The 24,708-nt window shown below is 47.4% G+C and overlaps 1 protein-coding gene across 1 annotated transcript; it reads left to right on the top strand.

Moving 5' to 3' along the window:
* The first annotated feature begins 788 nt into the window (after positions 1–788).
* Positions 789–17,666, top strand: LOC8026870 (ctenidin-1-like). Its single transcript, XM_040206116.1, has 3 exons — positions 789–958; positions 12,835–13,377; positions 17,604–17,666. The coding sequence occupies exons 1-2, from the start codon at positions 947–949 to the stop codon at positions 13,336–13,338; spliced, it is 516 nt and encodes a 171-aa protein (XP_040062050.1). The 5' UTR covers positions 789–946; the 3' UTR covers positions 13,339–13,377; positions 17,604–17,666.
* Positions 17,667–24,708: the final 7,042 nt, after the last annotated feature.

Raw genomic sequence — 24,708 nt, 5'->3', positions numbered from 1 at the left:
AATCAGGGCAGGAGCATTAGTCGAAATGATGTCAGTGGCGAAGAATTGGCTCCGAGAGAGCGAAGAGAAGAAGGCATCGTTCGAGCACCAATTTGGCCAGGGCGTCGCTGCAGATCGGGACTACAGTTAGCGGGGACCCAGCGTGACCAGAGTAACTGCTAGGGCCATCTCGGCGACATTCGCCTCGTTAGGGATCGTTAATCGGCCAGGTCTCACTTCCTAGAAGCCACGCCATAAGGCCGGGAGAGAGAGCGAGCGAGCGAGCCAGAATCATGACCAAAGCAAACCGAGCCCGAATCGGCAGGCACGAGCGCAACCAGATGCCAAGGGATCCATTTATCGGCATCCATCCATAAACTGGTTTCCTCTTCCCAGCGATTCCGAGCCAGCTCTTGGGCGCTTCCTCCAGAGTGTTTCGTATTCCAGGGGGGCATCATTATCGACTCCGAGGAAAAACACGACGTCCCAGCAGGGCCGGGGAGTCCCTAGCCGTCCTCAAGACGTCGGCGCATGCGCAGCCTTCCATCCCGTCGGTGCCCCCCAGCAGTGGAGCCAACACGCGCGCGGTGGGAGAAACAAACAAGGATGGGCGATCTAGTGACGGCGGCCCAGCGCGATGCGGCGTCTATTTCGGCGCCGGGCAACTCTTTCCCTTTCTCACAGTTTTCTCTAGGTCAGTTCCCGGCCGGAGGAGCGGACGCCGCCCCCCCCCCCCCCCCCCCCCCCCCCTCCCGCTATAAAAGCCTCCCGCACTCGGAGGGGCCATTCGCCTCATGTCTGGCGACACCAGCGTGTGCGAGCCCTGACCTGTCCAGGTTTCCCCGACCCGCCGACTGCGTGTTCCAATTCCACGAGACCCAAGCGTCCCGATCGGCCAGCGTCGATTCTTCGAGCGTTGGAACCACGCCCGCTTCGAGTTCCCGGTTTGAACCCCGGACCAGCCGCCATGCGGGGCCTGGTGAGTGATGGCTCGGTGGCGCGCCTCTTCATTTTGCTTCCGGGGCCTTCCACGGCGGAACGGATGGAAGGGAAAACGGACGTCGCGCACCTGTACCACGCGGCGCTGCACCCCGCTACGTGACGACGCGAACACGCCATTTCCACAAAGCGGAAGATTGTCGATCTTCTGGGACCTGAGGAGTCGACCGTCTTCCCGCGTGGATCTCGGACGTATACGCGCGGGTCGGGGGCAGCACTAATCGGGCGAGTGGGGCGCTGTGTTCAGTGGCTGGGTATGGCGAAGACGCGGACATTAGGGAGTTTTAGTAGACCGTTTCCGCAGCCCGCTAAGCACCCGCATAGCACTCCGTAATCGGCCACAAGACCTTGAACTATGCAGACAAGGCTGGCGGCGCGCATGCGCAGCTGCGGCGTTTTCTTCACGGACACCGTACCGGAGGAGATAACCGATCTACTACAACTCCCTATTCACTCTCTTCGTAAACCCGCCATACAATGGGCACGTGCGCACTTTCGAAACTTTCCGCGCAGACACGTCCCAGCGGAGCACGCGGAGAAGCCACCGTTGCGGTTGTTTTTGGAGGGGCCCTGCCTGCACTCTCGGGACTGGTTGCTCGCAGATTGCACAGCAGTGCACTCGTCGCATAAATAATCAGTCTCTCCTTCGTTGGTTTAGAAAGCGAGGAAGGCTAGCGTTATTCAGGTTCGCTGGTGACGCGTAGTATTGGGAGCCTGAGGCCACGGGGACTGCATGACCACTGGAGCACAACACCGCTTGCCTTCACATCACGAGAATCGGGTTAAAACCTTGAGGGATTTGCGTTCCGAGTGCATCGCGCTGCAGTCTGCGTGCAGCCAGTCCTGGGAATGCAAGAGTTGGCGAAGTACTGATCATTCTGAGCGTCGAAATGGGTTCGTACGTGCGACGGGCACGTGGGCGGTCGTTGTCCAATGCACGAGCGCGGGGCTTACCTTCGGAATGAGGATGCATCCTTATCATTCGCGCGGTTCCTTCCATAGATCGCATTGATTGGCACTCCCATGCTCTGTAGAATGATATCAGCTAGTCCCTGACAGTTTTCAAAAGGCGCGTTTTATTATCTTGCGTCGTTCTAATGCCGCAATCTGCGGAGGGGTTCCCGGAGTTCGCTAAGCCCTGCCCAGCCGTCTCTGACTCTAGAAGAGTGCCACTCGCACACAGCGAGACGAAGCCTATCAGTCGCCGTGCTGACGTCTGTACTTGTGCACAGGAAATGTACACACGATTCATGTGATCGCAGCGATTTCGGCTCATTCTATTTCGCCCGCTGCAGAGTGCCTACAGACAGTGATATTGGTGATATGAGACCGTATGCGTTTCCCATGGAAGGGTGGATGCATGCATTTTGCTGAACTGTTATACCGGGCGGTGATTCGCGCCACCTAGAGAAAGTCGTACGGCCTCCAACGACGCTGTTATTGCCCGAGCGCGTGTGCATGCATGAAATGCACATTCAAAGCACAAACTCCCCTTATGCTTTGCTCGCTCTCAGTGTGAAGCATTGGTGACGTGCGCGACCAAAAGCGTCGCTGTGGTCAACCTTCGTAGACTGGCCAACGCTCACTCTTGAGTATGATGGACGTTCATTAATGGGAAGAAGACCGGACTGTCAACTTTGGCAGTGTTGGTTTAAGGAGGCAACGACTACGAGCTTCCACTGTGCTCTTTAAACACACCATCGTAATTGTTGCTGGTCACTGATGATCCTAATTTTGACGTCACATATAGGTATTATAAGAGGGAGCTACCGAAATATCTCGTAGCCAATAATGCCTGGTTTAGACAGTTTGGGAATGAAGGCTGATTCACTACCCGGTATAAGAAGAGAGATTTGTCTGAAAAGGCAGGCCAAGAAGGCGAAAGTTCTGCTCGGGCTTCACGCATCTCACGGCAGGGCATTGTTGGTTCAGGGGCCATCGCGAAAGTGCGGTCGCGCGCTGCGCGACCTTCAAAACGAGTGCGCAAATAAGGACGGTTCCTCGAGTCCCTGACGTGCTGTGCCATCTCACGATGTTTGCCAGGAATCCGAGCGACCTTTCGACGCACTTATTTCATGGTGAAGCGGTGCCGTTCCAGACTCATCTTTCTTCTTCCACCATGGTTCACACAGTTGCGTCGGTGCCGTCCACAAGAGCCAAAACAGCAACGACAGGGATATCGGTACAAGCGTCACTCACGGCTTGACGAAGCTTCTTTTTGCATTGCTTGTCACGTGGTGTACGGCGAATACGTAAATGTCACGGTGACTTTGTCGTTGGAATACCGTTTTTTGCTGATGTCTGAAGCAATACAGAAGCGACAGAAACGGCATAGTCGCCTGGACAAGTGTTCGCCGCGAGCAATACAAAAAATAGTTTCGTGAAGCAAGAGTGAGTCGCAGTTGTTCCGGTGCCCGTGTCATTGCTGCCGTTTTGGTTGCTGTGAACGTGACCGACGTAAATGTCTAAACCAGATTCCTGTTTGCTTTAAGATCCGTCCATCCCACGCGCCATGGGTCAAAAGTCAAGTTCCGAACGGCAATTAGAGACCCCTGAAGACCGCCCGCTGCAGAAGCTCTTAACGTATGCTCCTGATTTGTTTATGTGGAATAGCTGTAATGAGAATCGCCCGGTCTTAGTGAAGCGTAGACACGTGCGCCCCACGGGGTCATGGCCCGTAAGAAAATGAGGATTACCGCAAGCACGCGTCTTCATTCCATACCCAGCCGCAGGGAGACCTCTCGATCGGCCTTTTGGGGTGAAATGACCCCGCGTACCGCACTGACAGGCGCGGCACGTGAGGCGAAATTGTCTGCTGTTGGCTATTGACTCAAACGTTGTGGTGCGCAGCACACCGAAGGTGAAGACCAGACAGTCCTCATCGTTCAAATGCCAAACAGAAACGGCTAAGTCCGCGAGACCTCAGCTCTGGACCGTATACCCCGCAGGATGAGGAATATCCAGCCAATGAATTGCAATGGCTGGCTATTGACATTCTCGGGCACGCATACGTGCAATGATTTCGTGTTGGAATAAAATCAATAATTCACTCTAATATGTAACACCGCAGCGCTTACTTCGCTGCACAGCAAGCTTTAATCAATGAGGTATATAGAGAGAGAGTTCTGAAAATGATGAGGCTACTGAAATATTTCTACCAAGAAATACAATCTGTGCTCAGACAGCGGATAAATATGTTCTGCGACTGGCGCACTTGTAGGAACCGGCATGCTTTTGTCAACTCATTCCAACATATAAGGCTCCATCGAATTTTCTGTACTCTTTTTAAATAGTTCGCGCCACCCTGTGCTTCGTCCAACAGCGATGATTGACTCTATATGTGTTCTGCGGGAAAGCAGACGCAAGGGCCTTGTTCATAAATAGTGCGGCTATTACTCGAGTAAACACGGTATATATTATTTTGGAATTCATTGCTAAGTGTATAAAACAGGACATCAATAGCTTTTGTTTTTGTTATAGATAATACCAATTTCAATATCACATTAAAATAAAAATGAAAAAAAAAAAAAACATTTTTATGTTTTTTATGCACTTTTGGAATATTTACCTGGATAATGTAGTGCTTGTAGATACATTGCGTTGTCAATGCCCTGTCCTTGCTATATATATATATATATATATATATATTGCTTCGTAGCATTTTAGGTTGAATATCATTGTTACTATCACTCTGAGGACATCGGTTTCTTTCTCTATCTCTCTCTCTCTCTCTCTCTAGATTAAAATGAGAGACGAAAGAACGTTTTTCAAAAGGGACAGACCATTGACAACGCAGAATGCACAAAACTACTGAAAGGTAAAAAAAAAAAAAGAATAGCAAGATAAAAGCAATTCTAAAAAAAAAAAAAAAAAACAGAAGTGAAAGTTTTTGAAATAAACAGCTAACGCGAGGCGTGGCTTTTGATCTTCCAGCTCCTTGCTTAGCGATTTGTTCTTCGGGGTTCTTATTGGCGAAGGCGGCATTCTCATTGGCCAAAGTTTGCTGGCTTTATGGCACGAAAGCAACGGAGGCCATATTGTGCCAAACTGAGCGAGACAATCAAGCTGATATATGGTCGCAATGCTACCAAACAGCAACTTTAAAAAAACAGGTAAAACTACATCTGGCGTATAAGACCAATGCTAGTAATAAAAGCCAGGACCCCTTCAGAGGGGACATGAGGATGGGCCTCCAAGAGAACAGGATGAACTTGAGTGTGGTACGGAAAGAATTCCGGAAAATAAGTACGACATTCTGTTTTGAGTTCTGAACCGAGCCTCAAAACACGCGGAATGCTAAGTGAGTCACCACCCGCACTGCAGATATTTGTGAGTGACGTAAGAACATTCAATTTGAAGGCGACACATCAACATTTCATAAAATCTGTCCTTAAAGGCCAACAACCAGACTCGAGATTCTGCAAGGCAGAAGATCTTCCTCAACATGGACGAGGAGGAAACGGGCAACGGTGGATAGTGTAGCATTAGGGAGAGGAGGAAGAGAGAGAAAAGTGGGAAACGCGAACTGGTCGTCGGTCTTTAAATGAAGGGCTCTCCCAGGATCCAAGGACGGCTTGGTCACGTGGAGCTCATTATTGCACTCCACGGCCCATTCTGCCTGCCATGACCGAAAGAGTGACGATTTGATTAAAGGCTCGATGTCCTCGTAGGGTAGGCCTGCGTGAGATTGAGGAAGGTAACTCGAGGATGCAGCGAGCTTGTCGGTCTCCTCGTTGCCTTCTATTCCCACGTGACTCGGTGGAGAGCGATAATAAGATGCGCGCAGGACTCGCCGCGCCATGCTTTTCTTCAAGTCGGCAGTCAATAGACCAGTTTGAGCGGAGTTGACGGTGTCGACCGCGTTGCCGCCTTCAATGAAGCAAACCACACACCCGAATCGAAAGGTGTTACGCAAGCTAAGACCAATGTTTTCGTCGTCGATGAACGTTGTATCATTTTACACAGACTGGGGTACGCGAAGAAGGGGGATTTTTCGAAGTGTGCTATAAGAAAGCGGGACAATAGAAAAGACAAAAACAAAACGAAAGCATAAATTGTTTATATTCTCGTAAGAAGCCCAAACGCCAATGGTGCGAGCAGTTTAACTATAGTTTCCTCCACGTTCGCTTCTTCGTAGACATCAATTTCGGTAAAAAAAAAAAAGTGTACGTTTAAAAGCGACGAAAAAAGACGCAACCAGAACAGTCAAATTCCCCGATTTGAAGCGTGAAGAAAACGCAATAAAATACAAGAAAGAAAGAAAAAAAGAAAGAAAAGAGAAGCAGAACCAGGAAAACGATACAAATATTAAAGGGCAGAAAGAAGAGGAAGCACCGCAGTTACACTTTGAGCAGCTTCCCTTGAAGCGTTCTAGATTCCGCACCGCTTGCCAAACCCACACGTTACGGACACACGCAAGAGGCATTCTTCGAGGCATCACTTCCCCGTCTTTCATCCACGCTCAGCCGTCAGCCCCCCGCGCCCGCGCTCTAACTGCCCAGCCAAAATAGAGCAGACGCGAGAGGCCTCACTGCTCATCACACCCCACGATAGTTAGTCACCCTCGTCATGACCATCCTCCTCGCAATTTCGATAGCCAGTAACGAAATGAAAAGAATTAAAAGAACGCAAAAGGAGACAGCGACGTTTCATATTGAGCTGACCGCCGCCACAGCTGAGCGCCCAGATCGCTTCCTCTAACCCGTCCATTTTCTGGCCACTGTCCTTGGCCTTCAGAACTGCCGGTAGAGCAACAATTGCCTAAATAACCAAAGTACGCGAAAAAAACAAACAAACAAACAAAAAAAAACTTGCCTCGTAGTAGAAAGAAAAAAGGAATAAAAAAAAAAAAAAGAAGAGATAGAACGAACTGCTTTCGGCGGCACCCATGCCGCGAGCGAAACAAGGCCGAAAAGGTAGTCCGTCCCGGGGCGGCCCATCGCGGAGTGAGAGGGCTCCCTGTCGAATAAGCTAATAGCGCGGCTAAAAGGAGCGTTCCTCCCAAGGGTGAAGGCTTGGGCTAGGCCCAACGGCGATCAGGGTCAACGACTCTCGCTTGGCGCCCCGTCAGAGAACAAGAAGCGTTCTCCCCGGCGCCGAATTTGGGTTAGACGCGGAACGACGAGCCAAAAACAACGTCCAGCATGGCCTGCACGCGTGGCCGCCGCCGCTCCCCTAGACCCATCTTCGTATGCAGATGCCCGTTTGTGTTTCGCGTCTCGCTTTCCCGCGTTTCTTTCTCGTCGCTCCTCTCCGGTAGTTGGTCGCTGTCACGAGACCTTCCTCGGTGCGCCGGCCGACGCGGGCCAGAAAAGGCATCTTAATTAAAGCCGGGGTCACACTGCGTATACATCGGACAAAAGACAATCTGCATACAGATTCGAACTTGAGTCACCTCGAGACCCGTGCTGCGAATGCCGCGTGGTAACGACTGCGAGGAGAAAACTTGGCGCGCGTCGTTCGAACCACGGGTAATATATTGCGGTGAGTCGTGTTTGCGGACTGTCGTTTGTATGACGTATGAGCGGTGGATTAACTCCACTCTCCGGGGAAAACTAGACAACGTCGATGGAAAGCGGCGAAGCGGGAAATCCAGGATACTGCTTGTTTCACTGAACAGAAGAGGAGAGCTAAAATAAGTACTTTGAAGTTGAGAGGGTAGATATGACGATAATTCGGTTCTCTCACTTTGGGGTGATTGAGGAAACGATCCTCCGTCATTGTGTAACGCTTGCCACGGCGCTCACCGCCTTTGTGCGCTTGACCGACGAAAGCAATGACGCACTGCACATGCGCCCCGATCCTGCGCTTTGTTTCTGTGTGTGACTGATTTACGCGGTGATAGTATAAGCCCACAAAGTCAACCAGCGCCGCGACGATGCGCTTTCGACGCTGCATGAATGGCTCCGTTATGGCGCGTTGACACTTGCGGATTCGTGGACGAAATCCGCGCCGCAGTAGTGGATTTTGGAGCCGCGGGTGGCGGAATGGACTCGTTGCTGGCGGAAAGTCTGGATCAGTCCGGAACCCATGTCCGAATTTTCCGCCAGCGACGAGTCGAGTTCGGCTCTCGCGGCTCCAAAATCCATTTTCCGCCTGAGCGAATATACGCCCGCGAATCCGAGAGTGTCAACGCGCCGTTAGAGAGTCTCCGTCGGATCGTAGCGTTGACTGCGGCCGGTCTTAAAGTGAAATCGAAGAATCAATTGCAGGTACTCGTAAAACATACGTTCTCTTCAGTCAAAAAACGGAGGAACAAAAGTTCCAGGAGGCGTCTGGTTAGAATGCGTCGTGAGTGTGCAAATCAAGAGAGCCGTAAGTGCGAAGATGGCATACTCTAATGATGTCACCGAATTTGAGTACAGGTAGCGTTTGAAATTTCGCTGCCATTAAATGCCTTTCGTCCCCGGGAAGCCATTAATACTACGTCCGCACACTAGTGCTATACTTTCCCAAGAAAAGCAGATATTGTACATGGCGTTACCTTCACGAACATACGCAGCCTCGCGCGCAATGTTCTTTATAGTCTTATCAATGATCATAATCTAACCTGAAACGCGTCTTAGATCAGACATCAACGATAACCAAGTGTTCCCTACGAACTTTCTCCCAATTCTGATGCCACATTTTCAAGTGACCTTTAAACCCTCTTGCTCAAAATTCAGAAACGCTGTAATGACGCTCACGTTCTTATATTTGAAGACGTTAAGTTCCCAAATGTTAATTGGTAAGGTCAAGTAGCAACCGGCTCCACTGACTCCAAACAGTTTCTTGACATGTGTTTGAATTACAATTTTACGCAAGAAATTGACAAGCCTACTCGAGGTGAAAACATATTTGACCTGATGCTCACTACTAGTTCTGAACTCCTCAGATACGATGAATACGCTCAAGGTCTCAGTAATCACAACTTGATAAATATCGAATTGTCCTCTCCACCCAGTACTAAAAATCCGTATTCTAAAACAATACGTGATTATGAGAGCAAATTATGCAGCTATTAACAAAAAATTAGCCATATTTTATTAAACCTACGCTAGCATTTTTTTCTCTCTCGATATATTGACGAGATTTGGAAAATGTATAAAAATAAGCTAAATTATCTTGATTTGTGCCGTCCGTACGCATACGGGGCGATTATAGTAACCGTGGTACAATTAATTGCTTAAAATGCCGAGTAATAGAAAGAAGCTGTGAAACGCAGGAACTCTGATTCCGCATGAAATGATCATGCTGTTTGCTTGAAAAAACTTATAACAATTTTCTGCAATAACCGAAACAAATTTATTTGAGTACTTTTTATCAATGTTAAGAAACAACCCTAAGAAGTTTTGGAAAATCATATTCCCCAAACAACAATATTTCTGATTATTTGGTGGATGGACGTGGAACCTCTGTATCTGGAATTGAGTATCCACGTGTACTGAATGAATATTTTGCATTTGTTTTTACTGTTGAAACACACACAAAAAAAATCTTAATTCATTATGTAATTTTTAAATTGATCTCATGGCACCGATTGAGATTTCCCCTGCTTTAATAGTAAAACTAATTGAACGACTTAAGCCTACTTAATTCTTCCTGTGGGCTAGATATTATTTGCTCAAAAATCCTCGCAAGAACAAAAACAATTTCAAGCACTTAGTTACATTTAATATATACATAATCACTGTCTCAATCATCTGTTCCCGTTGATTGGAAACTGGGAAGGGTCGTTCAGGGTTTCAAAGCCGGAAATCATTAATCAGTTTCAAATGATCGCCCAATATCACTAACCTGCATCGCATCTAAACTTCTCGAGCACGTCCTATATATCTCGCACATCATGTCACATCTGAAAGGTAACAATTTCTTGTATAGCCATCAATATGAATTTCGGAAAGGGTATTCCTGTGATACTCAACCTCTTGAATTCAGTCATGGGTTCGGGAATTCCTTTCTTCTCGCTTACATATCACAGCCGTTAACAACCATGTGTCTAACACTAAACCAGTGACCTCAGGAGTTCTCCAGGGATCGGTGCTTGGACATTTACTTTAAATTTTCATAATGACCTTCCGGTTTCTATTTCTTCTAGCTTACGACTCCTTGCAGACGACTGTACTCTACCGTAAAACTGTTAATCAAAATTACCATCATACATTAGAAATCAAAATGTAAATTAATTAGCTTTACTTGTGAGCGCTCAACATTCCTTTTTCCGTACTCATTAAAAAGTTATCTGATTAAATTAGAGGATTCTTATAGGTACCTTGGTGTGACATTAACAAAAACCCTTACCTGGTCAAATCACATAGAAATTATCACAACCGAAGCCTCCGAACTCTCGGATACATAGACTGGCACATAACACTTATGTAAGTTCTAAACTGGAGTATGCGGCATCAGTCTGGAACCCTCATCAAATCTACCTTATTAATATTATCGAATCAGTTTAGAACCGGGCTAAGAGATTCATCCTATCCGACTGTGACGGCACCTCCAGTGTCTCCGCACTAAAAAGCCAGCTAGATATTCAATCATCGCAAATTCGCCGCAAAATTGCTCGCCTTTCAATCTTTCAGAAAATCTACTACTGTCGTCCTACGCTCCGCAACTACATCCTCCCCTCAGGTGATCAGCCCGACTCACAAATTCCAGAACAATCGCCCGTTGATCTGGTAGCACTAGTGCATTTAATCGCTACTTTCCCCAGACGATTGTTGACTGGAACCCACTCCATCGTTTGACTTGAAAACTCCGATTCATTTCGCTCAGCACTAGCAGCTTATTTTCTTTTGAATCAGACGGTGAAATCTCACTAATGCGTATACTATTTTCTAATGTTTTCCTTGTAACTGCTTTGTCTGATTGTCATTACGCAGAATTGACTATATGTATTTCTACTCACATCGACATTGCTTTCTTGACTGTATAACCCCACCATAAGGCCCCCCCTAATGCAATGCCCTCCTGAAGGCCTTTAAGGGAAATTGAATAAATTAATAAATAAACTCCCAATTCCCGTCTGCTTCATTCCTACACTCCTGGAGGAAACTCTTAGGCGAAACTCCGGTTCTGATAAACGGGTGTAAGATCTTTGCCTATTTCTTAAACGTTTATTTATGTGTACGTGATTTGGCTTGTGCTGTCATCGTCCGTCATTAATTTTTTCCCCTGAGCGGCTAAAAAAATAGGGCTCCAAATTTCTTCCATACAATAAATAATAAAGTTGGCATCTGCTTCCACTTCCTTAACCAACCTCAACAGAAGGTTTGTTCAACTCTGACAAGGATGGTCAGAAGAACCTCACGTTCCCATAGCGAACGTTTTAAAGCACCGTGACAGTCAGTTTAGGCACCACGTGACAGGCGCGGGTTTCTCTTTGAGACAGCAGAACACGAGTATACATTATCCATTAGTCGCTGTCCTAACTTCCTCGCCGTGTTCGATACGACGTGACATGATGGGTCAGCGCAGCAAGGCGCAGGATAGCGTTCTGCCGTCGTTGTCGAACCAGAGAACTGCATATCAAGAGCCCTGCTTTCGTGCACGTCGAGTCTCGCTAAGCCAGTTCTTAAAAAAACCTGCTCTGGACATTGAGAGAGCGGAAAGCGTTTGAGCTGCTCGCACGTATTTATTGCCGAGGCGATCATCGTCTCTCGTAACTTTCGGCTGGACAGTTACAATATTCAAATACGACGGGCGGAAATGGCCGCTATCGCTTCGTGTCCGAAGATCTATAATGGAGTAAATATTCTTATGTCTTGACAGTGTATATGCCACAATGCTCGCGGACAACTTTCTGGGTCGTTTCAGAAGAAATAAAGAGTGGGCTTGCACAGCGTTGATGGGCGCTCAAGATGCTTGAGCGCACGGGCGCCCATAGCTTTGACAGCATAGCCACAGAAAGTTGACCGGGGGTCACTGCGAAGCATTGAGAAGCTGGAGCACATTGGGAGTTTGAGCAGATCGCGTTTTCGCGCCTCGATATTCATATCGCGCGGCGCGAGCTCACGCTGTCCCATCAAAGTCTGGAACGCGAGTCCGCCGGTGAAACTACTTGCTCAAACTCCCCAGAACGTCGTAGGGAGGGTGAGACAAATTAAAGCAGAAGGTAGCCCGCCATCTTGGTACGTATACGTGACGGCCAGCCAGTCCTGTTTGCTCCACCGAGTAGCGTGACCAACAATCTCCAGCGGGCCTTCGTGTTATCTATACTGCGCGCCACAGAGAACAATCTTTAAAGGATGACCGAGACAATGGCCATGTTCTGTAGACGAGTCTGCATTATATTTTTAGGGTGTTAATCTTCTCGGTCCCCTCCTTTGATATCCGTTATTATTTTGTGACCCTATTCACGGTCAAAGCTAAGGATTGTTTCTTCCGTGGCTACAGATAGCCATTCTGCGCTGGCTCGGCGATGAGGAAACGATAGTCAAGCGACGGACCGGTTGCGTTGCGGCTCGGACGTTAACGCGAATCACGGACGGCCTCATCGGGCTGAGTTTAAGCATTGACGCCCAACCGTCGTTCGTGACAAACGTCGTTTTCTGTTGGTGAAATACACTCACGTTCATTTTCACGTCTTTCGTCGGTCATTATTGACATTATATTGTTAAGAGTTTCACGTTTCGTAAATGAGAAGAAACCATAAGACCATTAATGATAGGCTGATTTTCTTGCTGGGTCCCATCCTTGTGACGAAACTGCTAGACGTTGGAAGCCTCGTTTTTGTCAATAGTCTCTCTAGTAAAAAAAAAGGGTGTTGCTAAAAAACAAAACAAAAAAACCATGCGTCTTTTTTCTTCTGTTTTTAAATTTTGCATTGGTAGAATGCGTATAAAGGCTCTACCGCACTTTTGCGTTCTTCGACAGATCTCGACGCTCCTCGGCGTCCTGTGCCTCTTCAGCGTCGCTAGCGCCGGCGGAGGCGGCGGCCACGCGGTTGCCATCGCCACGCCCGTCATCACCAAGGCGACGCCAGTCCTGGTGGCGACCAAATCCGTCGGAGGAGCGGGCCACGGTGCCCACTACCTGGGCTACGCCGGCAACGTGTTCGAGCAGCTGCTCGGCTTCAGTGGCTCGTACGGTCTTCACGGCGGCGGCGGCGGCGGCGGCGGCGGCGGCCGCAGTTACGCTCTTCCGGTGGCGCACGTCTTTGGTGGTGGCCTGCTGCTGGGCCACGGTGGTGGGGGTGGTGGCGGCGGAGGAAGCTTCCTCCTGTCGGGCGGTCACGGTGGAGGATTCGGGGGTGGACTGGGCCATGGGTTCGGAGGTGGTCTGGGGCTGGGACACGGCGTCAAGACGTACAGGTTGTCGGCAAGTCCCTACGGGATTCCCGTGGGCCTGCCCGTGAGCCTGGGTCACGGATGGCACTGAGAGGCTGGTTCTCCCAGTGCACCCCGGCTGTTTCTGAGCGTAAGTCGGCGCCTCGTGCTTCTTCTTGAAGGCTGTCAACGGGGTCTCAGACCAAAAACAGAATATGATTTTAATAATAACACATTTATATATAAAAAAAAAGTGAAAGGTAGCTTAATGGGTTCAGGCAAGTGAGTTATGCGGCCAGGGGGCTATAATATAAGGAAATAATCCTCATGATAAGTTGAATAATTAACTAAAATGTGTTATTTAACTGTTTAATTAGTTAAAATGAGCATAGCATTCCCACAATATGAAACTTGCTCAGCGTCATCAAAAATATCAGATACTTTATGAAAGACTTGGAATCACGTGGGATGTGTGGGAGTGCCCTAAAATTAGCACTCGTGCAACAGGCGCAATACTGGCGGTGCAAAACGCTCCCCCCCCCCTCCCCCCCCAAAAAAAAAAAAAAAAATCTGCGTTTTTTTTTTTTTTGCGGGTTCTCTGCGGAGGGTTCACAGATAAAGGCGTGGTGCCTGACCGCCAGCGTTGCTCCTTTTGCACGAGCTGGAATCTTTAGCCCACCCTCCCGCTCGCCCTTAACATGTGCTTAAAATCTTTCTAAAATGGACTAATTTAGTGATTGAAGATGACGCTCAGCTAGTTTCTACTTCAACTCATTGCAGACATATTTAGACACTTTTAGTTGATTGTTCTATTTATCGGGACCATTATCCCCCCCGCCCATATTATGTCCCTCTGGCCGTTTAACTCACCTGCACAGACAGCATTTGTGTACATGCATCTCACGGCATTGTTTTAATAAATCTGTTCGAATCAAAATCAAACACCCCGTATAGGCACGGACGCATGTCGATGGCAGGAGAGCACAGTTGGCGTTTAAAGTTCAAATCAGCTTCGGAATTCTAAATTTTGTATGTTCATCTGATGATCTGTCGAGAATTCCAGGCTAAAATGAAGAAGGAATGAGCAATGACAAAAACGGCCATCGGAAATTGTATGTAGAACACGATCGCTCCTCAGGGCTAGGGGAAAAGAGCACAGTTTGTTCGTCCCGTCTTTCTTTTTTGATGATTGCGCGTTGTTCCAGTTAATAATTGATACGCGAAGGAACGAAGCCTTGGTCATCGGTGTCTTCAGTGTTCTTTCTAAACGAAGTGTAGTGGTTTTTTTTTTTTTTTTATATAACCTAAAAACAAGATGGGGTAAAAAGAAATGTACACTCACACACACGCATGAACGCTTTACTAAGCACGTAGTGAGCCCAGTCGGATAAGGCATTAGACGCAGCTTTATTTTTGCAAACGCTAGCATAAAAGAAAGAAAGAAAGATCGCCGTCGTATCATCCTGTTTTCCGTGGCGCCAGAAAATTGATGCGTTCGTCCTGCATTCTAAGAAATGCCTGCCCGTCCACTTACCCGCAAAACACCCAAAGAACCAATCATTGCTATCTAGGAAATCAGCTCAGCGAATGATGAGACGGAACATTCATTTAGACCTAAAAAATGAAAACTGCGCTGTGGCATTACTTAATGCAAAGCACGCTTTGCATTGCGTAATGAAACAGTGCAATGCAAAGCACACTTTGCATTGCGTAATGCCACAGCGCAGTTTCCATTTTTTAGGTCTAAACGGATGTTCCGTCTCATCATTCGCTGAGCTGATTTCCTAGATCGCAATGATTGGCTCTTTGAGTGTTTTGCGGGTAAGTGGACGGGCAGGTATTTCTTTTAAGTGTGAGTGGCGTGATGCGATTTCTCTCTTGAAGTTCGGGGGTAGAGCCTCTCCTGTTGTTGGAACAAACTATAGTGAACATCAGGCTGGTCACGATTTTGTCTAGACCTTTGAGAAGTTCACAATTATCGTCAGGTGTTCGTAGCTGGGTTCACGTCAGCGAAGAAGTTGAAGGAACTCGGGGCCTTGCGAGTTCCGAGCATCTCATTAACTCACCGCAGCCAATCAGAATGCGGCATTGGCCGCTAAGAAGGTCGAAGAACCACTTACAAAGCAAGAAGCGTGAATTAACATAATAGGCCACGCCTATCGTTTCTACAGAACTCATTCGTCGCATTAATGAACACTTCTGGACTAGTTACCCAACTTGCAAGTCACTATAATGTTGTTGTTTTTTGTTGTTTTTTTCCGCTAAGTTATTGAAATTTTAAGTTTGCTCCGGGAGAAGAGGCTCTACCGGCAACACTCAAAACGTGACGTCAGTTGTTGTAGGGCTAAATGGAAGCAGTACAGCTTGTTCCTGATGGGTTACAAGACGTTTGATGGTGTCAATTCATTGCTGGTTAAGCTCGCGCAAAGAAAACAAGAAAAAAAAAACATGCGCAAAATACTGATAATAGCTGTGACTTCGCATTCTCTCAGACTTAGCATTTTGCCCCGGCTATATAGTATTTACTCGAGAAATAGCCGCAGTTCTTATGAACAAGGCCCTTGTGTCCACTTTCCTGCAGAACACACATACAGCCAATCATCAGGTTCTGCACGGAAATAAAACGTAGCGAAGAACAGGGTCGAGAACGCGAGTCTTCGTGAAAATGCCATCTGAGCAGATAGCATTTTTGCGTGAAGACGTTATCTGTGTCCCGTAAATTGCTGCCATTTTTCTGCCGATCGCGCTGATTCGCTAGCCTCGTGTTCCGCGGGAAAGCAGACCCACAGGCTTTGTTCACAAACAGCGCAGCTATTATTCTCGAGCAAATATAATAAGCGACTGGTTTTTCAATAAATGTTCGTTGTGAGTGCGCCTTGTATTTCGTCCACTTTCTTCTCCTTGTGTATTTTTAGGCGCTTTTTAGGTGATCATGAATTGGCATAAATTGCCGTTTTAATGCCGGTCAGGGTCAGAGACCTTCTCCTGTCTCGCATTTCTCTCATGGGGGATGCGAGGGTGTTGAAATGGATGCTTCGAGCTTACCGTACATATTCTCTGATACTGATTCTCAAGCTTTCATCCATCACAACCCTTATATCGTTCCCTTAAGCCGCACTATTATTACGCTGTCAATTGGATAGCGAGTGAAACACGCGACTTTTGTCAGATGCTATTGGCGACGTGCGCGATCGAAAGCGTCGCTGTGGTCGGCCTTCCAGGATTGGCCGAATGCTGACTATGACGTCAGCAAAGGATTTCTTATCGACAGATATAAGAAGAATGGAAGAACTTTAATTTCAACGGTGTTGGCAGTGTTCCTTTGAGAGCGCAATGATTTCAAGCTTCCATCATGCTATTTACAAACACCATCGAACTTGTTGTTCGCAAGGTAATGACGTCACGAAAGGTAACCATATGAGGGCGTCACTAAAACTTCTCGCCGCTAATCAATTAGCGGCGAGATGTTTTGGTGGCGCCTTCCTACGGTTCCCCCTTGTGACGTCATTACCTTGCAAACAACAAGTTCGATGGTGTTTGTAAATAGTATGGTGGAAGCTTGAAATCATTGCGCTCTCAAAGGAACACTGCCAACACCGTAAAAAGTTCTTTCATTCCTCTTATTTCCGTCGATGATAAATCCTTTGCTGACGTCATAGCCAGCGTTCGGCCAATCGTGGAAGGCCGACCACAGCGACGCTTTAGGTCGCGCACGTCGCCAATAGCTGCGTCAGTAAGCCTGGAGGACAGCGCGGTGATACCGCATGTTGGTTTCCAGTACATTACACTCCAGTAGAAGCCACCCCTCATAGAACTAAACTTAATTATGGACACACTTATCCGCATGTACACTGAATTTATGTTTATTACGCGACATTTATTTATATGGATTGCCCCATTCAAAGAATGCAAGAGTCGAAAACACTTATTGCCAAGCGCAAGTAAAGAACAAAAATAACAAAGCAGAAATGTCCGACATTTTTTTTTTGTTTTTTAAGAGATGAAGTTATATTATTTGTATCACTTACATTGGTCTCTTGCACACAAAGAGGAAAGACAGGCAAGTAATTTTTCTGCACAGTTAGTAGAAGATAAAGCGACAAGGAGTAGATGGCGCTGTAGTGGCAGACCTAGGCCAATGTCTCGATCATTTTTATATACTTTCTTTATCGTATAATAAACAAAACCGGTTTCTTCACCTCTAATACGGGCGTAGGATTACCCTGTCGAAATCAAAGTCGTGCGAGTGGCGGTTGCAGCCAATAGCTATTATTTTAATGCGACCTGGTGGTCTCCATTACAAACAATAGTTCTTGCAGTTGTCATGTCTGCTCTTCTCCCTCCCTATCTAAAGCCACTTTTTTTTTTTTTTTTCAGATCCTGGATGGTGAAGTCTCGCCTGTGCAAAAGGGCGCCTGTAAATATGTTTTTCCATCAACGTTCATTGGTTTCAATAAAATGTCGTGTTCTTTTTTTGCATCCACTCGAGCTACGGACCATTTATCGGCACACTTTTGAACGCACTGAAGCGGTATGTCAAAGCGTACCATGAGTTTGCTTCTATCACTATAAATTGACCGCAACACCCTGATGTCACGGAGGAGACGTCCAATTCCACAGAACCAAGTCCCACAAACGCTAATATGATCCAAGGTAAGCATTAACAGCCGTTGAATCTCTCCTAGTTTTTTTTTTTTATGTTCGTTTAAGTCTCACAGCATTTCAAATTTGATACTATTATTAACGAGAGCTGCAGGTATATGCAATGATGTGATGGGCTCTCGCGGTTTAGTCGGAAGGACATAGCGGGTCGCGGAATACAATGTGGGTAATAAGCGAAATGAATCGCGATCGATAAGCATATCGCTCGTGTGAAGTGGCAGCACTAGGTCGCAGAGACGTAGAAATATCGCTCATGTTTAGCTCTAACCATCCAAATGAGCTTGTCGTGGATATCTAGTTGCTTTGAGGGTGTACAGACGTCGTTGCCAATATGGGATACAATTTGGAACGAAGGTTACGTAAATAATGGCGCTCTTTTTCCCAGATGTCAGGATAAGCACGAGGTATTTACATATATCGGCGCATCTTTAAAAAAATTAAATGGTTGATAAATCATACTAGAAACGACTGTACTCTTATTAGCCTGCGAAAAAATAGAGATCCGACTTCCTTCTTTTCGCTTCACACCAAGTGCAGCCGACGACCCGATGAATTTTAATGTCATTAAATGCAAAAGGTGCAAACGAGCTGGACAAGAATGACGCTAATTAATACGTGGAGTGTGCAACGTCAGTGGTGTATAACATACCATTGAGTTGCGGGAAATCGTATGTCGGCCAAACGGGGCGTTGTATAAATGAAAGGGCCAGAGAACATGCCTGGTCAGTGAAACAGTCCCCGTCGGGCAATCTTGCGGTGCATTGTGATAGGTGCCCATGTGGCCCGGAATTGGAAAAAACAATTGTTCTGGGCAGATAGGAAAACAAAACAGCGCGAGAAATACACGAGGCATTCCGCATAAGAGAGCAAGGGGCGAGTCTGTGTATTAGTGCGCCGTCACTGCACTTAACTGATAAAGAGTTTTTCTTTTTGAGCCAACACCCTGATAGACGGTATTAATAGTCAATGTTGTTTTCAATAAACCTTCAGTTGTGAGTGCGCTTCGTCTCTGTCCCCTTCTTCGTCCTTGTTCATTCGGCGCTTTCCATTCAATCGACGAAAATAATCCCTGGAGAAGGGGAACAAGAGTGGCAAAGGACAAATACAAATCTCCAAATACAACTAGGTGACTGGTGCGCGACCCAAAAAATCCGCCTGGTCCGGGTATCGAACACGGGACCTCTCCATTACAAGTGGAGCGCTCTACGAACTGAGCTAACCAGGGGTTAGCAACTGACCAGTAACTAACCTAACCTAACCTAACCTAACCTAACCTAACCTAACCTAACCTAACCTAACCTAACCGAACCGAACCGAACCGAACCAGGGGTTAGACGTCAGCAGGGCAAACGGGTTTTATCAGCTGCCACCAGACTAACGCCAACAATGGTGAACCTTAAATTGCAAACTTCACCCTTGTTGGTGTTAGACTGGTGGCAGCTGATAAAACCCGTTTGCTCTACTGACGTCTAACCCCTGGTTAGCTCAGTTGGTAGAGCGCTCCACCTGTAATGGAGAGGTTCCGGGGTCGCTACCCGGACCAGGCGGATTTTTTTGGTCGCGCACCAGTCACCTAGCTGTGTCCGAAGATTTGTCCCTCTTGGACCCGATGAAGCCAATCAAGCAGGCCCAGAAGTGCATCGTCTCAACGCTGCATTGGCGTCAGCGACTAAGCCAATCACGCGCAGCGAATATTGAGCATCTTGAGCTGGTGATAGCCAACCAACGAAGTAGAGGGGCTTAGAGCCATAAACTGGTTCACGAGGCAAAAGTGACCCTCACTTGACGGCAGCCATGTTGTACAATTTTGACCACTAGATACCAGACCGTACCAAATCCTGAGACGTTTACGCAAAACTGAACCGAGACTTGTATCGCGATCGCTGTAAGAAACATGATAAACTATTTTTTTTTCAATACTGTTAGCCACAGAGATCAGTTTTCAGCACCAATAAAAACCCCAAATACAGCACTGCGGCTGACGGCATCTAACGGAGGCATTGCGAAGCTGCCCGAGTTTTCGTCGTAAAAGCACTTTTTGGGCTTAAAACAAACTGAACGTTACATGACTTATCTCGTCGGTACTGTTACTAAAGATCAAAATGCAATTATTTGTGCGCGGTACTTCGGAAAAATCTAGACCTAAAATTATAAGGTCACGTGTCTAGTAGTCAAAACATGGCGGTGGCCAATTGGGGGTCACTTTCAGCTGCCAGTTTATCGCTCTATAGCCCTCTACCTCGTTTTAGCCAACGGACAAAGACGACGAGTACCATGACGTTACACTTTCGGTGCGATTGGTTCTATCGGGCCACAGAGTTGACTGCAGTCGGACTTGAAGGGACTGAGCATCGTTCATCCCCTCAACTCGAAGCCAGAAGAAGCGACCACATGGTCTGGTGCCTGTACTATGACGCCAACGTTAATCACGCGCTGGAGTCGGCAAAGTAGAAAACGCGTGCTGAGCTGCAGGCATTGTTAGAGCTCGACTATTCTCATCAGCGCAGTGTTTGAACAGGGGCAGTACACGAGTGTCTGCCGAGGCATTGATTGTTACTAGCCGAAGTCGAGTGCTCACGCAGTTCTCGTGTCGAATCCGTGAGCTGCGCTCGATTAGCGTCAGGTGGTTGGTTTCGATCCCACAATTACGTCATAAAGCTTTGCAAAGGTGAGGCTGATAGAAATAGTCCCTTTTTATCCTCGCAATTTCAACGCGACCAAGAAGCTTCTGAATTAGTGGCGGTCCGTGCGAGTATACTTGGGCCAGACTAGGACTAGTACGCCTCTGTAAAGCCATGAACATTCCAACCTGATATCGTTTCATGACCCCTTTAAAGTGAAACAGAGTATAATGTGACCTTTTTTGCATTTACTGACAGCTTCAGTAAGGATGCCACAATACCTATTCGAGGCGACAAGTTTTGGGGTATCACCGCCTGGTGGAATGCTTTCACAACCCAGAGTGAGGATATTTCAACTTCCTCTGCTGGTGCAAGCACGTACGATGCCGGCGTCAGTCAACAGCACCAATAAAGTGTCTGCAACGAATGGTCAATCCTTGGCATACACGGCTGTCTCCTCATTTAAATCTGATTCATTCGATATTGTTTTGAACTGGGAAGACAATTTGTCCTTCCCTGTTCCAGATACACAACATTCCTTCTCCCCCCCCTAAAAATAATAATAATATAAAATGGTTTTGGGGGAGGGGGGATTAAATACGCGCTGCCGAACGTTCATTCTCCGCCCAAATGTATCCCTAGCGGTTGCAACCAGACGCCAAGGTCTTAGAACTAACCGTATTTCTATTTAAAAGTGACACGTGATTTTCTGACATTTTTCAATGGGAAAATGGGAGCTGACGGAACCATCGAATACCTGGAGATGAATGTCGTCAGCTACCGGGAGCGTGCCCCATTTTCTCTTCGAAAGTTTCGGAAGATTACCTAATAACTTTTTAACCAAATATTGCTTAGTTCTAAAACTTTGGCATTCGGTTCGAACCGCGAGGGCTACATTTGTGCGGAGAATGAGGTTCGGCATTATATAGTTTATTTTTGAGGTGATAAAAAGAAATATCCCAGGAACATTTTGTTCAGGACACGCTGTCCAAAATTAGGTTTTACAGATTAAAGTAAGAAACTATAAAATTTATGCGAAATACGTTCTTGCACTTCAGGTTATGCTCCCAGGTGGACAAGAAGTGCAAGGATAATATAGTAGCTGGCAATTTCCCGATGAACTAAAATTCGTAAATACACTTTTTAGCTACAGTAACTATAGGTTGTGTTTACGTTGGTAACTTCAGGGCCGTCGTAATTTAAGTCGGTTTCATTTTTTAATATTTTAAAAGCCTGCCCGTGTCCCGAGATATGCGTCTCTCAATCTGTCATTCACTGCGGCGAATTACGCATAAAAACCGCAAAGATTCGCGCCAAAGCTTCCCCCGCTGTGTCGAGGTCGTTGCGATTACATTCCTAAGACAACGAGGTGGGGCAGATAACAGTTCGTCTTTCGCTCTCGATTGGAGAAGAACCGTTATAAACTCCATCTCGCACCCTAATTTCCATAATCAAAGTAGCTAAAACATTTATTAATATATTTGAGGTAATTAAAAAATAAAAGTGGCTGCTACAATAGACCCCTTTCAAAAGTCCATCCAGCAACACTGGCGGTCGCCATGGGTGCACCACTCAGTTGGTCGAACGCCGTTTTTGGCGAACGCTGAGCCGACACCATCTAGCGTATTGAAAGCCTCCGAACGCCCCACTTTTCCTCCATGGAACGTCATTACAGTCACATGGCGCCAACTCAGCAATTTGGACCCGAGCCCGATGCCGAGCGTCTTTCGATGCCCTGATTCCACACGAGGCCCAGCCGAGCCCTGACGCCAGCACTCGTCTCCGATCTTCGCTCCATCTCACTCTGATGACGTCAAGATTTTTGGGGCACAGGCTTTGATTATTCTTGGTGGTGTTGGCTAGGCCCCACTGGACATAACATGCCTGCTTGAGATTCTGAACAAGGAATATCATGCATTCCAAGAACCACGACTGGGGAACCGTAATAACCGTAATCGTAATCTTTATTGGCTCAGGAGAGCCGTGGCACCGCGGAAAGGCGACAGCCCGTACCATGGAGGCCCGCGGTGCCACGTCTAGTGATGATGATTATGAGATGATTTATATAAGGGGGGGACGACGCGGTCTTCTCAACATCGCAAGCACCGTAGCTTGAAGGTCTGGGGTTTGCCAAGACACTTCAACCAGCTGTAAGAAGTGTCTGAGCAAAGGGTGGTGTCCGGAGGCTTCACCGTGCGTTGCGGCTGGGAAAGCCTTGGTGGTTTGATGGTGTTGAGGACGACGTGCTCTTCTGATCCGCCGCACGAGTCTTGGAGGTTCGGCGGCGGTTCAGGCCAGTAGGCAAGCGAGCCAAGGTGACCTTCGGTAGGCTGTTCCATGGACGTTCTGGATGGTGAAGCCCTGGCGGTTGATGGTGCGCTCCCTCGCTTCGTTGAAGGCAGCGGCTCCAGGTGGTGGCCCAGTCAAAGTAGGCGGCTGCCACCCCCGATGAATTGACGTCCAGGGCTAGAACGTAGCGCCGCGGTCACCCGGCGTAGCTTCCTGGCATCGTCGTCGTCGTCGTCGGAAGAACGAAAGGAGCGCCAACCGGAACGCTTTAGCGCAGGTAGCCCTTGGTGTGTACCTCGCACACGGGTCAGCGTGGAGCGGGCATTCTCAGCGCCGAAGCTCAACTTTATCGGAACAGACAGTCTCGCATATCACCGAGTACGCTCGATGACGTGCTGCTTCTGAGATCATGCTCCGTGCCTAGAGTCGTTTTTCTTGGCGATGCCTTTCACCGGGATCTTTTATTTTTGTTTCGTTGCAATAAGTGCGCACTTGCTAGATAATTACCTACTTAAAAAAAAAAAAAAAAAAAAAAACGCTTCGTTTTTTTTTTTTTTTTAAATTTTGGTTCATAACTTTTTGATTTAGGTTTTGGTTTATAGCACGACCGTTACAAACCGTTGCGGGTCATGTTTTTTTTTTTTTTTTTTTTTTTTGAGCAGAATTGGAACGGAGCTTTTTTTGTATAAAACAAAACGGAAACCAGGAAAGAAAAAAAACATTTTGTTGTCGCCCATACCATATCCGGTATGGGCGACAAAAAAATATCAAAATGTTTCAACCTGCAAATAGTAAAAAAATAGAGGGGAGGCAAAACGAGAATGTGTGACGGCTACGTTTATGTCCTAAATGCCTTCTACTGGCGTGGCGACGGCAAAACAATGTTTTCGCCCATACTGGAAGTGACGACAATTCAAGATGGCGGCGCCCTTGCGAAAAAGGTTTATATCTTTTAACAATCTCCCCGCTAAATTTAGCGGGAAAACTGAATTTGTGTAAAGTTATGGGTAGGGTTCCGTGTTTTCGGAGTTTATTTTTCGTCAAATTCGGAGGGTGTTTTTCGGAGTTTATTATTTGCCGAAAATTCGCAGCTTATCGAAGTTTATTTTTGTTTGATTTCCAATTTTCCAAAATTCGGAGTTTAATTTCGCAATGTTCCTTATTAAAAATAAATAAAATAAATATTATCAGGGTGTAAACCACTGTCGGCATAGAAAAGAATAAAGACCGTCGTCGGGCGCGCGGGGCTAGCCGGTGCTCGGGGATGAGCATGTGGGCAGAATGAACCTGCACACCATAAATGGCGGTTGATGCTTCGTGGGTACACCCCCAATCTGGCCGCGTTGCCCGATACTGGGTCCGGGACGGCCGGTGGGGTCCACCCTGGATTCTGGTCTCGCACCTCGAGAGGGACCTCATGGCGTGAGCAAAACGCGATGTGGGTTCGACGCGGTCCGGGCTCTCGTCCCGGCGCAGCTGAGGTACCGAGAGCCCGGACCGCGTCGAACCCACATCGCGTCTTGCTCACGCCATGAGGCCCCTCTCGAGGGTCGAGACCAGAATCCAGGGCGGACTCCACCGGCCGTCCAGGGCTTAGCGTCGGGCAACGCTGCACTCCCGTTCACGCTTCAGCTGAGGTCTCACAACATGGACAGCGACGCTTCGCTAATGGCAGCCCTGTCCCCTGGAAAGGTGACGGCACGACTCACTGGAATATCCTGGATTCAAGTCATCACGGCATTCGTGCAGTTCTACTCCATCATGTGTCATTGTATCTTCCTCATGCTCATCGCGCTGTGGATGTTCATCAAGGAAGTGTCCAAGCGGTCTGCGGTTCGATGGAACGCCTGGTACGGGGACCTACAGCAAAGAAGACACACCCCAATACCATTCGTACTTGAAGCTCTTCA

This window comes from Ixodes scapularis, unplaced genomic scaffold (genome assembly GCF_016920785.2).
Source record: "Ixodes scapularis isolate PalLabHiFi unplaced genomic scaffold, ASM1692078v2 PGA_scaffold9__187_contigs__length_104089568, whole genome shotgun sequence".
Taxonomy (NCBI): domain Eukaryota; kingdom Metazoa; phylum Arthropoda; class Arachnida; order Ixodida; family Ixodidae; genus Ixodes; species Ixodes scapularis.
The sequence above is the reverse complement of the archived record's forward strand: the minus strand, read 5'-3'. Positions and strand labels throughout refer to the sequence as shown.